The sequence below is a fragment of the Onychomys torridus genome, chromosome 2, assembly GCF_903995425.1.
Source record: "Onychomys torridus chromosome 2, mOncTor1.1, whole genome shotgun sequence".
NCBI lineage: Eukaryota > Metazoa > Chordata > Mammalia > Rodentia > Cricetidae > Onychomys > Onychomys torridus.
Genome location: NC_050444.1, coordinates 124,216,556 through 124,238,601, shown reverse-complemented (window position 1 = coordinate 124,238,601; position 22,046 = coordinate 124,216,556). Strand labels below are relative to the sequence as shown.

General features: G+C 49.6%; 1 protein-coding gene across 1 annotated transcript in view; it reads right to left on the bottom strand.

The window, feature by feature from the left end:
- Positions 1 to 22,046, bottom strand: part of Glis1 (GLIS family zinc finger 1) — a 191,598-nt gene that overhangs the window by 72,144 nt on the left and 97,408 nt on the right. Inside the window, exon 3 of the mRNA XM_036179906.1 lies at positions 2,645 to 2,813. Coding sequence (XP_036035799.1) covers positions 2,645 to 2,813 — 169 coding nt within the window. The remainder of the gene's footprint in view (positions 1 to 2,644; positions 2,814 to 22,046) is intronic.

Below are 22,046 nucleotides of genomic sequence, written 5' to 3'. Positions count from 1 at the left end.
GTGGGCTCTATAACTCTCTCTAGAATTTGTGAGCCCAGGGCCCTGAGTGCACAGTGGCTAAGAGCCAGAGGCACCAGGCACCCCCCACCACCCCCGAGAGCTGACTCCGTCTATCTTACCAGTGGAATGGTGGGCACTAAGTCCTACCTGGTACAGGAGCAAACTTTTAAAGGACACATGCCACCTGTTTTTACAGGCCTGTTCCTGCAAAGGTGACGGAGCAGGAGCAGACACCGGGTCTTTATGAGCCAGAATCCCAGTACTCTCACAATGCCATTACCAGGCAGCCAGCATCCTACCTGTCAAATGACTTCGTGAGAACCATGCCATCTCTTTAGGGCATCCACACTCTTAAGTCGAGGGCGTAAACCTCCTTTTGACGACAATTGTCTTGGACACTTTGCAAAGCTGTTCCATTTGAGTAATCAGCTTTTGCAATAGAGGCGTCGGGGGAAAGGTCCTCTCACCTAGAGGGCTCACGCTTCTGTGCCCTCAGAGCCTGTAGCCTGGGCTGAGGCCTCTTCACTCAGTGCTGTGTGGTGCTGAGGACACGGGTGACTTGAAGTCCAGGCTCTGTCTTTGGGAAGCTGTCCCCTGAGAGAGCATGAACACTCTGCTGAGAAATATTGGAGTTCCAGCAAAAAGAGGAGAGCCAGGGGGAGGGGCTTAAGGGGGAGGGGCTTAGGACGGCCAAGGCCTCGAGCTGCAAACATATGGGCCCACTCAGTACAGAGCCAGGTCACAGAGGTAGCAGAGGGGCGGGAGGCTGGGGCCTGGTGCCGAGGCCTCCTGGTTCTACGAGACGCCGCTTTACTGTGTGCTTCTCTGTTCTTTACAGGTGAAGAAAAGGGCTCTAGAAGCCAGGTATCTTTCCTAAGGTTCCCCGGGGTGGCTAGTAACAGAAGTAGGACAGGATCTTACCCGGACATTAATTGGACCACAGTAGGGGTGAGAGGACACCCTTAAGCACAGAAATGACACAATTGGGATACTGCTCATGTTACTTAAACCTCTGCACTGCCTCACAGATGGATGTCACTGGACTAGTGACAGAAATCACACACCCTCCTGCCTCAGTTTCCATCAGGCCATTTGTGGGCTAAGGAGGTCAGTATCTACCCCATGAGTAGGTCAGATTCTACCTGATGACTCATAGTAAGTACTTCATGGCTGCCACTGACAGCAGGGGACCCGGGCCCTGGACTGTGGGACCCAGGGAGACTGTACTCACATGACGTTGGGAACTAGGCTGCAGGCAAGGTGACCAGCAGGTGGCCACTGAAGGAACCCAGGTGGAAGAGCAAGGCTTAGAGGCAGAGAAGGGCAACAGAATGCAGAGGAAGACCCACTCAAGAGAGGCAGGACCAGAATCCGGCATGGTCTAGAATGGGGGCCATGTTCTTTTAGAAAATGAGGGGTCTAAACGTGTTGGCTCAAATCCAGCCAATCCAGAGGATTCTGGATACAGACTCTCCTGTGCTTTGTACTGTCAAAATGGTATTTAAAAGGACAAATGGTGTTTCTGATTGTTTTTAGCAAAATTAAAACAAATGAACTGCAATCACACCTTGGTGTGGCACAGCCCAACACAGAATTCATCTCTCCCCCAGCCCCCAGAAACAGAGTCCTGCCACAGCCTCGGTGATTAATCCAGGCAACAGACACATGTGCTAACAAGTGGGCAACTTGAAGCCTAAAGATACTTATTATTCCTGTTATAGACTGAACTGCCCTCTCCCAATTTATATGCTGGAAGCCTAACCTTCAGAGTATTTGCATTTGGAGACAGGGCCTTAAAGCATGAAATTAAACTAAATAGGGTTATGAAGGTCCTTACTACAGTGTGTCTGATTCCCTTATAAGATAGGAGCAGAGGCCACAGAGATAAAAGCGATGGCCATGTGACTGCTTGACAGCCCAGGCAGGCCAGGAGAAACCAAACCTGTCCACCCTTGATCTGGGACTTCCAAGCCCCCAGAACTGTGAGAAGTAAATGCCTTTTATTTAAGCCACCCAGTATATGACATTTATTATGACAGCCTGACCAAATGAATACAACCCTTTCAAAATAGAAGTCTCACTGATATCAAAGAAGGCCACCGGGAATGGAAATTCTCAGTGTCCTCCTATCAAGTAATGGCTCCCACTGTTCAGCACTCCTGGAATGGAGATCCTTGCCCCCAAGGACTCCAGCACCGGTCAAGCACTTAGCACGGGGCAGGCAGGCACTATGTGCTGGAGCAGTGGAGGACAAACTACATGTGGGCCAGTATCCAGAGCCTCTTGCCTATGAAGCTGGCTCTGGGCATACTGACCCCAGGGATCAGTATTGTGCTCCCACAAGAACATGCAAGAGGAGAGGGTAGGGGCCTGGCAGAGGTTTCACTATGAACTGTGAATTCTGCCTTGAGGAAGTTCCCAATGTTCTGTCTGAGAGGAGACACTTCAGCTTGTGAGATAGGGACATGCACCTCATTTAAACCATCTTTGTGTCCCTTAGGGTCCCCTGGCAAAAGAAGGAGGGCCTACACGAGGCACCTCTGTGTCAACAGACTCAGACACAACCCTGGCCCTTTTGTGCCTCAGTTTCTCTGTGTTGCATTAGCTGGGCAGACTAGGTGAGGTGGACAGGATGGGCACGTACCTGTTAGGGTGGGGGAAATGAAGCAGCCTCTCGCAGACAGGGGGATGACCCCGGGGCGGTGGACTCGCTGCAGGGAGAAACAGACCCTGGTGGCAGGAGGGGCTGGGACCCTCGGCCAGGTCCAGGTCCAGCAGGCTCTTCTCCGAGCAATGCCCATAGCTCCCGTTCACTAGGCGGAAACAATAGGAAAGAGGAGATAGGTGAATGAACAGCTACCAGGGAGCTCGGGGAGAGGACAGAGCCCTGAAGCCACCTGAACACCCTGCTGCATTTGAGGCTCGGGACTCAAAACTGATTCCCAGAATCACTTGGCAGAATCTGTGATGTGAGTCCTCAGCTCTCAGGTGTGCACGCTAAGCTCCATTGCTTGAGTGACTGTTAGCAAATGGGGGATTCTGTGAATCAGATACTGCTCCAGGAGCGAGAAACACTGGAGAGCCAAACCAATGGAGCCTCGATGCCCACTGACTGTTATCTCCAACCCCCTCAGAGAGGGAACTCAGACCCTGGGCAGGGCTCCCGGGTTCTAATGTGCCGGACTAGGGGGGTGCGATCCCGGGCCTGCCTCAGTGGTTGGATTGATGATGCTGCACCAGTGGGCCCTGGAACTGGAGATGTTTTGGGCACATGTGTCAAGAAGGAGATGTCTGTCCACCTTTATCTGGAGGCACTTGGTACCAAAGCTCCCTCTATAATGCTTCCCAAACCACATCATGCCACAGACAGTATGGTTATTCATCTCTGTGTCCTGTGGTTCTCTGATGGCCCAACTATCCTATACTCTACACTCTGGTCTGCTTATAGGTTCTGTGAACGCCTCAGTTGAAGCATGGAATGGCCTGAAGAACCCCATAAAGTGAACAAAAATGTCAGACATGCTTGCTATAAGCCTCTCCCATTGTCCCTCAACCACAGCTGTTCATCTATGGGCAATGGCAGTTAATCTGGAAATTATGCCTTTAGGCTTTAAGCCCTGTCACTTCTGGGGTTAATGCTTTGGGGCCCGAGGATCATGGCAAAAGAACCTATTCTACAACTCAGATGCCTCCCAGTGTGTGTCTGACCCCTTGCTCCTCTAGGTACACACACAGTGGCAGGACCTACTGGAGCCCCAGGAATGGAGAGTGTCTTAGGTTATGCTGCACTTTGAAACCTTAAATGCTCTAGAGACATGGAAAAATATCACTAACCGCCCGAGGAGTCTAGGCACTGTCAACCCTGAGCAAGAGAACAGGAAATCCCTAAGCTAAGGACAAGGACAGCAATGAGGCCATGTATGATGCACTACATACAAGCCGTGGGTTCCCCCACTGCCTGCCAGGGCGATGGGAGTATTCTTATTTCTAGTTCATGCAAATTACAATGATCACTCAAGAACACACAGCTAGGAATCTGTGCCAGATCTGCCAGGTCCCAACCCCACGCTCCCGTGTGGTAAGAAGTGGCTTTTTAAGACAGCATTCTCAGTTCTCACTGAGCTCAGCCCATGTCGCCAACGATAGACAGTGCAATTCTCCCCAGCTCTGAGGAGCACTTCACAGTGTACAGATGAGAAGGCCCGGGTTGGGGCGGGGGGGTTTCCATTAAACATCTGCTTCAAGCCATTTCCCTGGCGGCACTGGCCTGGCCTGCTGTGCGGACCACTTGCTCTGCTGGATTCGGCGGCTGCCCAGCCAGCCCTTCTTAGGGTTATGCTTTAATAACTTGGTTGTCTTTTAATTAAAAAGAAATCCCTGGTAACAAATGTGAATGGCCTGAGTTAATGAGAGCAGGCTGCAGTTCATTTCAACTCCAGCTCTGCTTGGCTGTCCTCGCCTTTTCCAGATCGTTTCTGCATGCAGTTTTATTGTCCCACCGAGGCAAACTCTGGGACTGGCCTCCAAAAAACTGTGGATAATTTTATGACCATTAATGGCATTTAGAGCAGTGAGCATCACAGGGGGCTGTTCTGCCAGGATCTCTCCCCTTCCAGGACCTTCCAAGACCTCTGGGTCATGTACCTCCTCCTGCAAGCACAAGGCGGAGTGTAGAGAAGGAAGGTGGACTTGCCCCGGGAACAGTGGTGACGGGCCTTGCATTTATTCAGCCCTTTCTCCTAGAGCCTCCTGGTACCCATCTGAGGACAGCCTCACAGCAGCAGTTCTTTTTCCAGCTGGGCTGAAGAGATGGAGGGCCTCTCATCTGGCTCAGGGACACAATTCAAGCTCAGACCTCTTGGACTTTGAGACCCAAGTGTTGCCCCATCCCATCCCGTCCTCCCGGCCCATACCCCCACCAACAAGTGTTCCCAAACAGGACTCCAGGAAAGCAGACAGAGTAGCGTTAACTGGTTTGCCAAGGTCACACAAGATAGGCAGGCTAAGCTGATTAGAGCCACCAGCGACCAACAGTGTATCAATGGTTGGACCTTTTAGCTGCTTCTCTGCTGGAGTCAGGAAGAGCTCTCTATGTCATAAACAAACAATTGATGTTGGAAAGAAGGGGAGAGGCTCTGAGGTCGCAGTTGACATTGGCTGGTGACCCAAGCCTACTCAAGTCCTTGTCTCCTATGACCCCACTAGGCCCTGGGGAAAGGTCTGAACTCTGAACTTGGCAGAGCTGAGCACCAGAGTGGACAAATAGCCACCTAAGACCACATAGCAACCGCTGGCACAGCTGGAGCTCTAGTCCATGACAAACTGCTCTAGGTCTCCCACCTCCTCAAAGACTGGACCTCAAACCAAAGGCTGTCATCTATGCCCCAGAGATACGTCCACTCCTGATGTCCACACACCCAGGTCTTCGGAACAAATATAGGTGCTGTCTCCTCTCTGGTGGAGTCTTTTTCCATCCCCAAGGGCACCATGAGACCCAGAATAGGCCTGGTCCTGTTCATACCTGTCTCCAGGAGCAGGGGATGGATCTCTGGGGAGTGGGAGGATGTGAGCTGTCCATCTAGTGCCCTGCTGACCTAATGTAGGGGTATCCAGACCAAGTGGGGCACCTAGACCAGAAAAGCCTATGTGCTAATTGACTTCTGGTTTCCAACAAGCAGGTTTTCAGAACCAACCAGGTACCAGCCAGGGACAGGTTACAACACTTCAGTTCATGAAAACTTCACAGTCCTCAACTGTGAGCATCATTGCAGCCCCCAGGAGCTGGCTAGACAGGCTCAGAGCGTCAAGTAAGCAGCCCAAGTCCACACAGCAAGGACAGAGCTCCGAAGTGCCCGGCTGACTTAGCCCCCTAGTCAGCCAAGTATTTCTGTAAAATGCAAACCAGTAGACATCCAGCAGCTGACTGGGGAGCCACGACTACTCCACTCTGCCACAGAGGAACCAAAATGACACCTGAAGGAGATGACCACACTTTCCTGATTGGAAACACAGGTCCCTGGCTCTCGGGATGTGATGGGTTGACTATGAAATGTCCCTCACAAGCCCATGTATTTTGAACATTTGGTCGCCAGTCAGTGGTACAGTTTTAGGAGGTTGTGGGACAGGCTTTTGAGGGTTATTGTGAGGCCAAGCTCTCTGCTGCCATGACGTGAATGGCTGCCTCATGTTCCTGCCTCCAGTCAGGGGCTGAAACCGTAAGCTGACACTTTAAACTTCCTTAAGTCTGTACAGGTATTTTATCACACGCTAAGAAAGGCAACCACGGCTGTTAGTCTGATGATCACTGAGGGAGCCAAGGATTCAGTCCGCAACTGCTGTACTTTCCTCCATCTACAAAGTGGGGAGACATTTACAGATGGTGCTGACGATGGAGAGTCAACCACCCATCCCAAGGCCGGCCTGGTGGGCATGGAGATGGATGGGGCTCCAGCCTGGCTCTAGGGCCCCACAGCCTGGGCTCACACATCCATCTGGGTGCTGCTACCTCTCATTCTCACAATGTTTTGCTAAGGCAATCTAGAGCTCTGTGGAAGTCTCTCTCCTCCAGAACATTCCCTGGTCTCAGCCCTCTAGATCCTCCACTACTCAGCTGCTACACAGGTACCCCTGTGTACACAATCCAGGCCTGTACTTCACAACTCATCTCTACCCCTAGAGTTGGATTATATCCCCTCGCCCCCCCCCCCCCACACACACTGGCTGTACTGCCACACTGGCTTGTGGGAACCGTTAAAGCCCCACCTCCTCCCAAAGCCTGCCATAGCCCCAGGCCAAAGATCTGAGTCTCAGAACTGTTAGCAGGCCTAGCACCAGATGTGAACTGACTCAACCTTCTTCATACAGAAAACAGGGGCCCAGCGGCAGAGGAGGAAAGGGCTTGTTCATCGTACTCAGCAGGTAGGTTCTGTAGACATCTCTGAGCCCCCACTGAGTGTGTGTCCCTCATTCGAGCTCACAGGTTTGCAGCAGGTGGCTGGAAATGCTGAGGGAGTGGTTGTCTGTGAACTGTCAAGTTCACTCCCACGCCTACTCTGTCAGACATGAGATTGAGGGGAACGGACCAACCTCGGCACGCACACCTAAGATCAAGTCCACCGTTGCCGTACTGGGTGTCTGACTCAGGGTGCGTCAGTTTCTTCCTATGTAAAAGGGGGTTCAGAATCTCAGCTGCAGGGGTGGCTGTGCACATTAAAGGAGACACCGCATGCAGAACCCCTGGCACAGCTCCTGGTGCAGCTGGCACTCTGAAAAAGGCCCCTGGGTTTGGGTCTCTTGACAGGCATGGGGATAAAGCCTGCTCTCCTGGGCAGTGAGTGCCAGTGACCACCACCAAAGGGCAGCCTCAGGCCAGATGTGCCTCGCCAGCAGCCCTTCCCCAGGAGTGGAGTGAGCACAGGCTATGCTGAGCCTCAGCTTTCTCCTCTGAGCAGTGGGAACAGGAGAACTGAATTTCATGTGCCAGGCCTGGCAGCAGGAGCATCACAGAGCAGGAGGATTCGCGCCTCTTATTCCCAGGGAGTCGCTCACCTAAGGGGACACAGAAGAGACAGAGCACAAGGCACTTCTCAGGCCATTCCTGCCCTAGCAGGCAGCTGGGATGACTAAGGAGAAGTGGTGAGCGGTGGATGGCCAGGTTTCTTCTGCATCCACACGTCCTAGCGAGATAGGAAGCCGAGGCCCATTCACTTGCTGGAGTGGGGGGGGTATTCCCAGCTACCAGGGGGCCTGTAACCTGGACACAGCCTCCACAGCAGCGGCTCCTGATGGCTGAGCTCTTGCGCCAGGCTTAAAGTCGCCCACCGTCTCTTATCCCAGACCACAAGAACCCCATAAATTCCCCTTTAAAGCTAAGCTAGATTTATAGGGACTCAGGCCAATAAAACCTGAGCCAGCTCACCTCAAGATGGCATGGCACAGAAACTGAGCAAACCTACAGCTCTGTCCCAGGCCAGACAGGCCATGGACAGCCCAAGATGGTTACAAGCATGAACATAAACATGCTGGCATACAGACACAGAAAAGAGCCAGTTCTTTCTTCACGTTCTTACATACTAATTGTAAAACACACAAAAAAAATTAAAAATGAAGATAGGCAGTCAGAGAGCCACACCGGACATGGAGAAAATAGTTTTTGCTTTGTTTTGTTTTTTTAAAGCCTGGCAGTTCTTTCCCAGGTATCTGCATACAGTTTTTACTTGTAAAATTCAGGATGGCAAACTAATTAACATATTCTCTTGTCCTGTCTTTTCCATCTAATGATGAATACCAAAGATGATGACGTTCCTGTTATGTGTCCTGTGAAGTCCTTGGCTCTCTCCACAACATAGGCTAACTCATGTTTTCCAGAGGCAGAGGACGAGACGTGTCTATGGTCACGCCATTATAAACAGCTGTCAGCATACAAAGTGAGCTCCACCATGCCAGGAAGGCTGCTCCATGTCGAGGCCACAGGAGAGATGCAGCCCATCACCATTGCTCTCCCAGTGTGTGGGAGTCCACTGTGGCGGTTACAACAAGCACATAGCCAGAGTGGTTGAACAACTGATTTTGTTTTCTAACAAGGTTAGAGACCAGAAGGCTTAGATTGAAGTCCCAGGCAGTTTGGGTTCTGGTGAAGGCTGTTTTTCACAGCTTGCAGACGCTACTTTCTCACATAGGCTAGCATGGCCTGGCCTTGGAGCATGCTCACAGAGAGAAAGAGAGCAGGGAGCACTCTGGTGTCTTTTTATGAACACACTAGTTCTGCTGATCAGGACACCACGTGTATGAGCCCATCTAACCTTAATTACTTCCCTACTGCAAATGCAGCCACACTGTGGCTTAGGACTGCAATCCATGAACTGGAGGAAGAGAACACACTCAGTCCACATCCCCCAGGATCCAGCCCATCCCTTCCCCTCACTGAGAAAGACAGGGAAGAAGATGGACCCTATTTACAGAGCTTGAAAGTGAGAGGGGGAAGTCTGCTGGCAGATGCAGTGTAGACTCTGGGCCAGTCTGGCCAGGTTTTAATCTTGGCTTTGTCATTTGTGATCTTGGGTAGAGCACATGCACGGCGTATGAGGCTGAAACCATTCCCACACTGTAGGAGGTGCCCAATGCAGACCCTGACATACGGCAGGCACTGTACCCTGGGTCTGCTCTCACTGCTCTCCTCCCCCACCCACCCCCGTGCCAATCAGTGTGATCTAGTCCTCAGAGCTGGGGAGTAGCACAGACATAACACAAGTCGGTTTAGGTCAGAAGCCTGGAGCTCCTACTCCATGCCCAGGAGGAAACATCCTTTGCTCTCCTGCATGTGGATGTGGGTAGCACTGGGAAGTAGTTGAAGCCATCTTGCTCAAGGAGAAGCCATTATGTCTCAGAGAGAACTGATGTGAGGGACAGTATCAGTAAACCAGGACCCTCAAGCAGAAAAGGGCAGCAGTGTTCAACACTTGTGAGTAGGTAAGTTCTTGGAGTGTTTAACACCTGTTACAGCCAACAAGACCTTGTTAATACAATATTCTATGAAGTAAGTTTTATGCACTCTGGCAACCTTTCTCATGTGAATATTCAATCCATTTACACCACTTATATTTAATGTAATTACCATATGTTTTGAATTAAATCTATAATCTTACTACTAATTTATTTGTCCTACCTAATCTATATTTTCTCCACTTCATCCTCAACTTCTTTCATATTAAGTGGCTTTATTATTCATTCCGTTTTCTGCCTCTGTTAGCTCATCAGATATACTTTCCTCTACTTTTCAGTTACCTTGACATATTACTGTCTAATAGATGACTTTTTTCCTACTTTGGCAGGGCAAGAGCACAGGATTCTTAACTCTACCACCACCACCACCACCACCACCACCCACACAACACATTCTCATTGACACTCACCCCACCCCCTTATTTTAATTCTATTATTCTATCCTATCCTGCCCATGCTCCTGTCTAACGACACCAGCATCTGGACCACCTCTGGATCTGGGTTGTGTCCCTACTTTCAGTCCTATCTCCGTGTAGCCTTGGCTTTTTCTGATGATGTGGGTCTAGCTCATCCTTTCTTCTCGGATGCCACCCTTCAGAGGCTCCAGTCAAAGGCAAAGGATGTCAGGCTCCTCCTTCTGGACTCTGAACTCCACTATCTGTCTTTCTAGACCTTGAAGCCATTGAAAGCTTGCCTAGCTTCTCAGCCTCTAACTGCCAGGCTCTGTTCACATTCTCACCCTTTGCCTATGCCTCTTCTGCATCAGCAAAAATGAGGGGTAGAAAAAGCAACGTGGAATGACAGAGTTAGATTTCAGCATATCTGCCTATCCTGGTAGCCCTAACTCCAATCGAGTCTATGAGCATAGTAAAGCTGCAAAAAGCTCCCTTGAGTTCACTGACTCTTGGCTTGCATCCCTTGCAAATGGTAAGTGATAGGAAGACGTGACGGCCAATGTCAAGTCACCCCAGTGTGCTGTTCTTCTCTCCTTATGTCGATCCTTTGGATCCTGGCTGTTTGGCGGCTCTTTACTGTCTTTAAGGATTAAATGCACCCTACCCCCCCTCGTTGAAATTTAATTCCTGCTGTGTGGTAGTAAGAGCTGATATCTACAGCAGGTGTTTATTTCACAGGGACTCTATTATGAATGGATAACGCCTTTTTCTGAGGAGTAGGTTTGTTACAGTAGAAGTCTAGTCAATAACACGGAGAGTGGACTGGCCCTCTCTTGCCCTCTCTTTACCCCCACACCCAGTTACTCACTGCCTTCTGCCATGACACGAAGAAGCAAGAAGACCTCTGGCAAATGCACCTGAATATTAGAGTTACCGGCCGTGAGTGAATGAATTCTGTTCAGTATAAGTGGCCCATCTTAGGTTCTGGATGGTAACAACACAGATCAGATTAAGACAGAAGCTTAGTCGGATACAAGCCAGTTTGTTACAGGCCAGATAGGAAAATACTCTTCCAATAAATAATGTCATGACCATGTACTATTCTATTTCATGGCTGTACATACTTTATTCCTTATACTTAAAATTGTTTAGAAAAGAGAAAAACGAATCCAGCCATGTTATGATCACTTATCTTGTACTTATCCTTATTTGCGGCTTTAGGATAATTTTCTGGATATGCACGGTTGCTGAGTCCAAAGGTATGCACAGTTCTAAGCATGACCCTGCTTACTGTCCAAAAGGCACTGTCACTTTGCTATGAGCAGTGCTGTGTCTCCTCTGAGTACGACTCCGGGTACCCCACTTTTAAGTCAGCCAGTGAGATGGCTTGGCGGGTAACGTGCTGACAACCTGCATTTGATCCCTAACACCATGCAGCAGAAGAGCACACAGTCCCGACAACCCGCCTGTGACGTCTATGCACATGCAGCACCATGAGCATTCCTACACTGCCCTCCCTCCCCCATCTCACCCGGAAACAAAAATCTGCTAGTTTAACAGTTTACAGCCACTAGTAATAGAAAAGAACAGGAGACCTTTTCTATGCCCACCAACAGAATGGATGCGTCAACTGCAGAAAAGAAACAGAAATTTGATAGGCATTAGACATGGCACGGCGCGACCCCACCACAATGCAGACAGCCTGACTCAAAAGCTTCTCCTTCTTAAAAACACAGTTTGTGAATGACATTTGGGTAGTTTTCCCCCCAACTTATGTGTGCTTTTTACTGAATGGCCTATTAATCACAAAGGATGTACGAGATAAGAAACTGAGACTGTCTCACATGTCATGAGGGAATCATTTCCCAAGCAGACCCTCTGCCAGCCCAGCTTGGGGGGGGGGGGGGGGGGGGGGGGGGGAGATAACCCTTAACATTCACGTGAAGGAGCCGGACATGGGACCAAGCAGCTGCCAATGGCAAACACGCAGAGGAGGAATCTGCCTCACCACAAGGCACTGGACCACAGTTCTTCCTGGATTTATGAAAACTCTTCATCACAAGAGAAAACATTTTTAAAAGTTACTTTCAGTGAAAAGGCCACTGGGATATAGTTCAGTGGTAGAGCACATGCTTAGAATACTCAAGGCTCCAAGCTTAATCCCCAGTACCACAAAAGCAAACACCAGAAAAGGGCAGGATTTGAAATTCCATAATTTAAAAAAATTAAAAGTCTTGATGGTTTAAATATAATGGAAAAGGGATTGATACATCAAATGTTAACAATTAACACACACGCACTGAATACCTAACTGTGTGCCAGGATGGGGCACCAGAAATACAGTTCTCTTCTGCCCCGGGCACCATTGGTGTGCTGAACAAGAAAGACAAATCTTGACCCTTGTGGCACTTGCATGCTGCTGAGAGGAAGACAAGTTCAAAGGTAAAGCAATAAATTAGCCCTATTATGTCAGGTAGATAGTACATGTTGTGAGTGGAAACAAAGGTAAGAAGCTAGAAAGTTGAAGAGAAGCCGAGCAGTCAGTGTGAGGAGCGGTCTGTCTGTCTGTCTGTCTGACTGGGAGCCCAAGGGAAGGGAAGGTAGAACCTGAGAGGCCACGTAGAAGGCAGAAGCAGCGTGGCCACATACAGATGAGCAGTCTAGGCAGAGGGCAGAGCAAGCAAAGGCCCTAAGGTCACTGTGTTCTCCAGAGAAGGAACACAGGAAGGCACAGAAGCCCCGTGTGCAACAGAGAAGCTGAGACTGTCCTGCAGGACTCTGTATGGTGACAATAGTGCTGGTCTTAGTCTGTCCTGGCAGGAAGCCACTGGATCCTCAGCAGTGGCAGATAGGACAGGACATGGGCTCCAGTCTGGCTTTGCACAGAACAGGTTTCAGAAGGAAGGGCAGCTACCCAGAGGTGTGGCTTCAGGACTGAGGGTTTCTAATTTTCTCGGCTCCCTGTTAGGACAGAGGGAACAGGTAAGGTGACTCTAGGCACTGCCCCATCTCATACAATTGTCCACAAATTTAGGTTAATTTTATAGTGTATAAATTTTAAAATAAGCTTTAAATCTCTCTACTACACATATCAAAATACTGCATACTGTTTTTGAAATGAATAAACAATCCTTGAGGCTACATCAAAGGCTTGAACTAGATTCCTGCCATGTGGCTTGTGAGTGACTGTCCTCCGGGCTGCTCAGTCTGCAAAATCCCCCGGTCCCCTGGCCCACCACAAGCAACCATGAGAGAAGGAGAGCAGAACACAGCCTAAAAAGAGCCGGAAACATTTGGCTACTGGGGTAGATCCACCGCCAGGGCTTCCCAGGGCCCAGGACCCTCTTTCTCAGGGAACCCTCAGTCCCTGTTATAGAAGCACGGACCAACCCAGGCAGAGAAGATGCTAAATGCCTCTTTGTGGCAATGGACATCCCGGAGTGTCAGAGACCAAAGGAAAGAACACATGTCCTCAGCGAGTCGGAGACCCTCCTAAGGATGGAGAAGAGCAGCCTCGTAAACAGATCCCAACACTTCTAACACTCTCAGGTTCTGTTTAATCATGCTGAGTGGCCACGGTTCCCACACTGAAAAGCTGAGCTCTCTGTGCATCTGCGAGCCTTGTACTCATGTTCCTCTCACCCATGATGTTACAGGTCCACAGAGCTCAGCATCTTCAGTAAGATGGGCTTCAGAGTCAACAACACCAGGCTCCGTGCTCTCTGATCCCATCCTGCACTTTCTTGGACTCTTGGAACCCCACAGGAGTCCCACCTGGCCCAAGTCACCCAGAGAGGACAGCAATGGTCACCAAAAGTCACTTGTTTTTGTCCAAGCTCAGAAAGCAAGGGCAGTAATCAGGTGGTAAGAAATCCAGAGGAAATGGCTGTTGGTTTCCATAAAACTTGAAGACGGGCAGCAAGTCCGGAATCATGAGTGTTAACATAGGTATGTATTTACGACCTCACAATTCATTCTCTTTCTAAACACCTTTTCCTTTAAAACACGCTAATTAGTTAACTCCTATGTCCGTGCTGATGTTCTCGCAACTGCTGTAATGTTCCTTCCGACTGCTGGAAAATACGTAAAACCCAGGAAGGAAGAAGGGACGGCAGCAGGGTATCGGTTCAGGGCTCCATACAGCTTAAAGAGTAGGGATGGAGATGGTGGTACCCATGCCTCCCATCTGCAAGAAGGATCAGCAACTGTGAGAGAACACAGCCAGTCCCCGACAGGATTTTGCAATTATGATGGCAGGAAGCAGGGAGTGCAGTACACATTTGGCAGAAAACACTACTGAGTTGTGATTTAAGATCTCTTGGTGATGGCCAGTGGCAGGGAGCCACCCCTCCCCCACCACTTGATAGGTTGGGAACAGTAAACACATACTATGGTTCCCACTTACAGTGGGTTTTGGCAAAGCGTGCCCCCACCACCACCCACCACCACCCCATAAAGGAGGGCATCCCCACCTCCAGGAAACAGCACCATGCATAGACGTGGCCTGGGAGGAAGAAGCGGGAACGGCTCCTTGGCCTTCGGAGAGGCTCAGACTTCTGGACCCTGTGGAAAAGATTACTTGTCCCACAAACTGGTCCAAAGACTGGGAAAGCCTGCAGGGCAAGGCACAGTTCTGGCGTCTGAAAAATCCTCCTAGCTCCACCCCAGCTCTGAATCCACCCAGCTCTGAGGGCCCTCCCCCAGGAAGCCCTGTGATAGGGGTGGGGTGGGGGCTGCCTGATCTCCTGCTTACTCCCCCCCCTTCTCCAGTCTACACCTTCAGCCCAGGCATCGCTGCAACAGGGATTGGGAGAAGGCCACTCCAAGGGGCACTGGGAGAATTTCTGGCGGTCATAGTGCCTGGGGGCCACTGTCATTTAGTGGGGTAGGGCCAACTTACTGTCAAGGGTGGGTCAGTCGTAAGCTAACTGTTCAGTATCGTGCCAGATATTCAAAATATCTGTAAACAAGCAATCCAGTTATGGAAGCCAGAACATAGGTCCATTTTACACAGAAAACAAAGTGCTTTTTTCATGGTTGTAATAGACACTAAAATTTCCAGGCCTGGAACTACCATGTAAATTAGGGAAAGACTGTACTGTGTTTTGTTTGGAAGCTGCCCAAGGGTTGTTCACCATTTCAGAGAATCGCGTCACCTCTGCCACTCTGCCTGTGACTTTGTGTGTCTGCAGCCATCAAGCGGGGTGATGATGCACACAGGTGTGAGCAGCCGACTCCACCCAGCCAGTGGTGCCTGAGCATGCTCATAAGGAAACACAGTACTTACAGGCTACCTCCCCTTTCATTTCTTCTTTAGATCGCAACTGCAGTATTATATGGAGTCTGTCTGATCAGCCATGCAGGCAGGGAGCATTAGAGATGAAGTTCATGTCAGGAGCGAAAGGAGGCAGTACAGAAGGTCCTGATAGGAGGAAGACACTCTGCAGGCAACCTGACTCAGGCCTACTCCTCAGTCTTCAGAGGAAAGCCCGGCCTTCCCTATGCCACAAGAGCAGCATGGCAGGGTCAGGATCTGGCCCAAGGGTGTCTCACTCCACCTCACAAAGGTTCTCTGAGAGGGAGACTGGGTCTGATTTCCCTGAACCCAACGTCTGTCCTTGGATTCTGTGACAAGGTCTTGAAGTTGGAGACACCAACAGGAATGCAGGCGCATGATTCCACACATGTGCCCGCAAGGGAAGCTGGCAGTCTAGATCTGCACTGGGGCATGAGGTGAGGCATGCCAGGCTATCCCCAGGCACCTAGGAAGGCCTTGGCACAGACACTAGGCACTGGCTGAAGCCTAGAGATGAGCTCAATGTCATCCCTGGCCCCTGCCAATGCCCCATCTCAGCTTTTCCCTTTCCTCAGCCTCCCCGCTTCCTCATCCTTACCAATTCTGCCGCTTTTAAGTCACTATCAATTCCATCTGGACCAGTCTCTCTCCTCCCTAAATGTGACCCTTCCCTCTACCACAGCCAGGACAATCTTTCTAAATAACACAAATATGGCCCAGATGTGGCCATGTCTTCCCCTGATCCTAATCCTCTGTGCTCCCACTGCCTAGGACATAACTTCTGAGCCAATCAAGAAAGGCTGATCTCCAGTCTAGCCTTGGTGCAGAAGCCCACGCATCCCCTGTAGTTCCCACTGCATGCCGCCATTTCACTGTGCTCCCCAGATCTGCTCTGCTCACTCGTTTCCTCTTGCTCTTCCTGGACTTTGTGCCCGCTTCTTCTGAGTTCCCTCTGTACTGGGTAGTAGTGACTAGTAGGTAGGAGCATCAGGTGTCATCTAGGAGAGCCACTGACTAAAAGGATAAATGCTGAGATGCGCAAGGTCAAGTGAGAGCTGGACCAGGTCTCAAGTGAGACCGAGCCTTGGAGACTCGAGAAGACCCATTAACAAAGACAAAATGGCCCGCTGAAGCCCTGGTCTCAACTATTAAGTTACTCTATACTGTGTGAAACAGGCTCTTATCCTGAGAGGTTCCATTTTATAAGTAGCTTTTGACTTTATTTTGAGGGCATTTGATGATGCCTGGGGAGACCCACAAATAACACCATCTGTCTGACACTATCCATATCATGCAGACTGACAAGACCTATTTCTGAGAGTAAAAAAGGTGTTGCCCCATAAAATTATTGGGGTGCATTGACACTTTAAGGGCACATGGGTATATTAAAATCATACTAGTGAAGCCAGACCCAAGAACTTATTGGATGTGCCAGGATCAATAAAGGAGCATTAACTCCCTCGTCTAGACCCTATAAAGTGTCTATCATCGTGATGACATAACCCCATCAACCCATCACTTGATACCCACTGTGTGTCAAGGACAGGCAGGAAGGGAACTCCTGACTATCCTGGAGCTTCAGCTCAGTTTGCTCTCCAGCTGATGACATGGCCCACTGGACTAAATACTTGTTTGCCCTGCCCACCTGGACTTGGTCTTGTTGATTCTGCTTTGGATGCTGTTCTGTTCTTTTGTCTCTACAACTGCCTATCTCTTTGCTCTCAACCCTGACTCTCTGGTGGCCAGATCTCTATAGCAACAGCTTCTCCCCTGTGGCTGGCTCGGGTCTGTTAACTTATCAATACAGATTCTATATGTATTTCTGCTGGCCTGCTTCTGAAACCTCTGGAATTCTGGTGTAGCCTCTTCAACTTTTATTCATTCTGTAACTCACACATTAGATATAGATATATTTACCTGTGTCCTGTGAAAGTTGATATTACTAATTAAGATTAAAGATTAAGATAAAAGAACCCACATTTGGGGCTGGGGATTTAGCTCAGTGGTAGAGCGCTTGCCTAGCAAGTGCAAGGCCCTGGGTTCGGTCCTCAGCTCTGGAAAAAAAAACAAAAAAAAACAAACAAACAAAAAAAAACCCCTCACATCCACCTTGGCCAGATTACTGAGGTACATGGGATTACCTGGCAAACTGCTATTAAAACCACTGCACCTTATGAATTTATTGTTATTCAATAAATTCTGGCAATGTGGAAAGACACACATGCTCTCATCTCTGTTTCTGGTATAGCATGCTCAGGGCACATGGCAACACCTTGGCTCTACTGGCTGAGAACCACTGCAGCCCCTTGAGACAAGATGGAAACAAAGAGCTCTCTTGAGCAGAGCTCACTTTCACTGCAAGCGGAAGTGGGCTCTGTGAGTGGAAGGCCGGACACTCTGCTCCGGGCGCACAGGCTGTGGAGAAGATCCTGTCCTTGCTCTGTGGGCTGCAAGAAAGCAACTGGCTGCTGAGGGGCAGCCGTTTGAGGAGAAAGCTTGACCCCTGGGGAGGCTTTGCCTTTGCCTCCATGGGAAGGGTGCTGGGCCCTCTGCTTCCTTCCCATAATTCATGTCGTACCATACTCAGCCTCTACATGTGAGGAGGAAACCCTGGGCAGAAAGCAAGGATGAGCTTCTTAGGCCTTTCCAACCTGTGAACTCCCAAGCTCTGGGCCTTCATTTACTTTTCTGTAAACCACAGGAAAGACACTGCTGGTACCTCCAAGTGTTGGTCTCCTCTGATCCCAGCGTAGTGAACACAACAAAAGGCTTGGTGACCCCGGGGAGGGGCTTGGAAGGGCCTGGCCCTGCTTCCTCCTCCTGTTCCTAGCCCTAACACTAGGGACCTGTGCTACTAACAGGGTTCCTGTTCTGGCTTGGGTGCCTGCCCTCTTTCCCTGATCTGGGCCAAAACTAGCCTCACGCACCTGCCACTGAACTCTGAGCCACAGGACACAAGGGTGTGTCTGACATAACTGCTGCCCTCAGAGGCCGTGTGTGAGCCGCAGCACCCTCAAACAGGGGGCCCTGCTATAATGGATTCACACCAGGATGGAAATTCCTTAGGCGAAGGTGTAAACCTGCCCTCTAGTGCAGTGACCGCTAGGTCGATCAGAGGCAGGACTCTCGAATGCTGCCAGGTGGCTGTCACATGCTGTGGCACCTCGTATGGACAGATGACCTCATTCAGGCCTTGCTGAGGCCTGGGGCTGGGGTTGACCTATACTTGGAAAGCTACCCCAGGGACTAAGAACCTCTCTCCAGGCAACCCTACCATCTCAGGGCTCCACATCAGACCCATCTGGTGAGAGGAATGGGTGAAGAGAAAATGGAGTGAGGGCCTCCTGGGGCGTGATTTCACCCAAGCCCACCTGCCTTCTCCTTATCCTCTTGCTGTCCTACGAGCTGCTGAGCTGTGTCAGCTCACTGCCAAGCACAGGACCATCCACCTCCTGGCCATGAATGGGCGCAGTGTTTGAGACCAGTCAGCAAGATGGATGTTGTCTCGCTTTGGCTCCATGCACCGTAAACATTCTGCAGCAGACACAGCTCCAGGTGGCTCACTGGCTCTCCCATGGCAGCTGGGCTGGCCAGCAAGGGCCCATTAACGGGGATATAAACAAGGAGGGCTGGGGGTGGGAGGCAGGGCCCGTGGGTTAGTGCCACTGCCAGAGACAAGAACACAAGAAGTCCCTAGCCCGGGCTGGAAGTGGAAGGGCTATGGGAAGCAACAGGAACAGCCTCCCTCCCTTCTGTTCAGCTGTGATGCTAGAACTTGGCTGAGCCTCACATCTAATCCTGCCTCAGTTTCCTCAAGATGAGAATGGGGGCAGGCGCCACTGTCAGGCCGCACTAGAGCCCATAGCAAACATTCACAAAAGAGCTGGCAGGTCAGAGCCGGCTAAGGACGAGGACTACAGCAGGTCCATTTGGGTCCCAGGTTAAGGACATGGCTTTAGAGAGGCCCCTGGCCGCACGTGGACTCTGCTGGTTAGCCAGGTAGCCTGCCCTCCCTGTGCTCCCGTCCTGTACCTGTAAAGTACAGATCCCACTCCCTGTACTGGCTCATGGCCACACTCACATGAGATAATCGCCACTGCAAGGCACTTAGCTTGGGCTCTCACACTAACTAAGTCCCCAAAGTCTCATATCACCTAGCTGGAAGCAGGCCCTGGCCAGGTCTTCTGGGATCTCCCTCCTGGCCTAAGGTGGCCTTTAGATCGGAGGCCTAGCATCCAGCCTGTCTGGCGCCCCCATGGGCCTCATACCAGCCCCAGGCACCAAGCCCCAGGCTGAACATTGATTCTCTAAGAGCCAGTTGGCCAAAAATCAATGTGTCAAATGACCAATTCATCAAAAGCCAATTAGCCACAAATTACTTTGCCAAGTGGCCTCATTCCCAAATTTTCCAAATAAACAGTTAGACCAAACTTGTTTATTTTAACCATTTATAAAAGCTGACAACAATTTATGTTACTGGGGATGGTTTAGTTTCAGTTAATAAGTTTTCACTTCGTGTTCAAGCAGCATTGAAAAAAATACTAGGTTGGTCAAAATCAAAGATCTTAGATTGCTAACTTTAGTCTTCTCAGTATTTACTATTTGGCTTACTTCATTTGATTCAGGAATCAAATGCCAATGTGTCATGAAGGAAATCTTAAAGCACCATTTGTGAGCCAGGATGAATGGAGGCCTCTGAAGAGACCTTGCAACACACCTCAGGACCTAGGAAAATCTCTGTAGAGCTACAGTTAAGGAGTTTTACTTATTAAGTGTGTGTGAGTGTGTGTGTGTGTGTGTGCGTGTGTGTGTGTGTGTGTGTGTGTGTGTTTGCTCCTTAGTGCAGGTGCCCATAGACTCCCAAAGAGGGTGTCAGATCCCCTGGGGCTGGGGTTACAGGCAATTGTGAAGAGCTTGACACAGGGGCTGGGATTCGAACTTGGGTCCCCTGCAGTAGCACATGTGCTCATGAAGGTGGAGCCACTCCTCCAGGCCTTGTGTTAAGGATTTGAAGGTAAGAACCTCCTGGATTATCTCAATGGGTCCTACATCCCAGTAAGGAGACAAGCACACAGAAAAGGGGGGGCAATGGGACTGGGAGGCTGAAGCCACCAGAAGAAAGAGACAAACTACAGGTTCTCTCCTGGGGTCCCTGGGGCCAGCCTGGATCTGCTGGTGTCTCTGCTTTAGACCCCTGGCCTCCAGAGCCATTTGAGAAAAAACACCAGCTGTTTACAATACCCAGCACGTCAAGTCATCCAGTGTGTGCTAATGTGTTATAGCTGCCTTACGACACTAATACACACTGCTGTTGTTTTTGATCAGCATTTTATGTCATTTTCTGTGTTGCCAACCCATCCTCCTTCACGGAATTCTTCTGCTAATGTCTCAAGAAACTTCTTAGCCTTTATTTTAACAGTTAATGCACAGCTGTGATCCAATAGTTACACTGTTTCTTAGTTTAATTACTTCATACATCTGAGGACTTTTCATGATCTATAGTCAACTATTAAAATTATTTCTTTACAGCTAGGCAATGGTGGCACATACCTTTAATCCCAGCACTCAGGAGGCAGAGGCAGAGGCAGGCGGATCTCTGTGAGTTCAAGGCCAGCCTGGTCTACAGAGCAAAGCTACACAGAGAAATCCTGTCTCAAAAAAACAATTAAAAATAAAAAATTCTTTTTTTTAAAAAAAAAAGCCAAATCTATCTAAACTGACCTAGAAATGTAATAGCAGTGACCACCTTTTTGGTAAGAATATAACAGGTTGATTCAAACATATCTATAAAAATATTAGGGATAGATAACCAAAATAACACTGAAAATGACGAAGCAGTCACATTATCCGGCTTCAGGATTTTCTGTAAAACTGTAGGGATTAAGACAATGTGGTAATGACATACAAATTGGCATTTGACCATCAACAACAATAAAACAGAAGTCTACAGTTAAATCTGCACACACATGGTCAACACAAATTGTTCTTGTCCCTCTGTGTGCGTGCGTGTGTATGCCTACATGAGGATGTGTGTAAGCGTGTACAAGGGTACATGTATGCCCAACTGAACATGCATATGGAGGGCACAGACTGAAATAGGTGTCTTCCTCAGTTGCTCTCTATATTAGTTTTTAAAATATATATACATTTTTGTTTTTTTGAGACAAGGTTTCTCTGTGTAGCTTTTCGCCTTTCCTGGATCTCGCTCTATAGACCAGGCTAGCCTCGAACTCACAAAGATCCGCCTGCCTCTGCCTCCTGAGTGCTGGGATTAAAGGCGTGTGCCACCACCGCCCGGCCATATTTTTAAATTTTTATTTATTTACTTTTACGCGTATGGTGTTTTGCCTGCATATGCATCTGCATACCACAGCTGTGTCTGGTACCCATGGAGGTCATTAGAGGGCATCAGATCCCTGGGAACTGGAGTTACAGGCAGTTGTGAGCAACCAGTGGGTGCTAGGATTCAAACCTGGGTGGGACCTCTGGAAGAGCAGCCAGTGCTCTTAGCCACTCTTAATCAGGGTCTCTCACCAAACCCAGAACTCACTGATTCAGCAAGGCTGGCCAGCCGATATGCTCCAGGGATCTGCCTGTCTCTGACCTCATACCCCACCCAGTGCTGAGGTTATAGAAACATGTAGCTGTATCTGGCTTTAATATGCATTTTGGGGATCCGAACTCAGATCCCCATGCTTGTGTTCCAGGAATTTTACTGACTGAGATCTATCCCCAGCTCTTTTGATATAGTTTTTTATAAGGTGCCAAGGTAAACCAATGAGGGAGAGAGTGTTCTCAACAAATGTGCTAGAAACCCTAATAGGCTTATGGAAAAGATGAACTGGACTCCCACC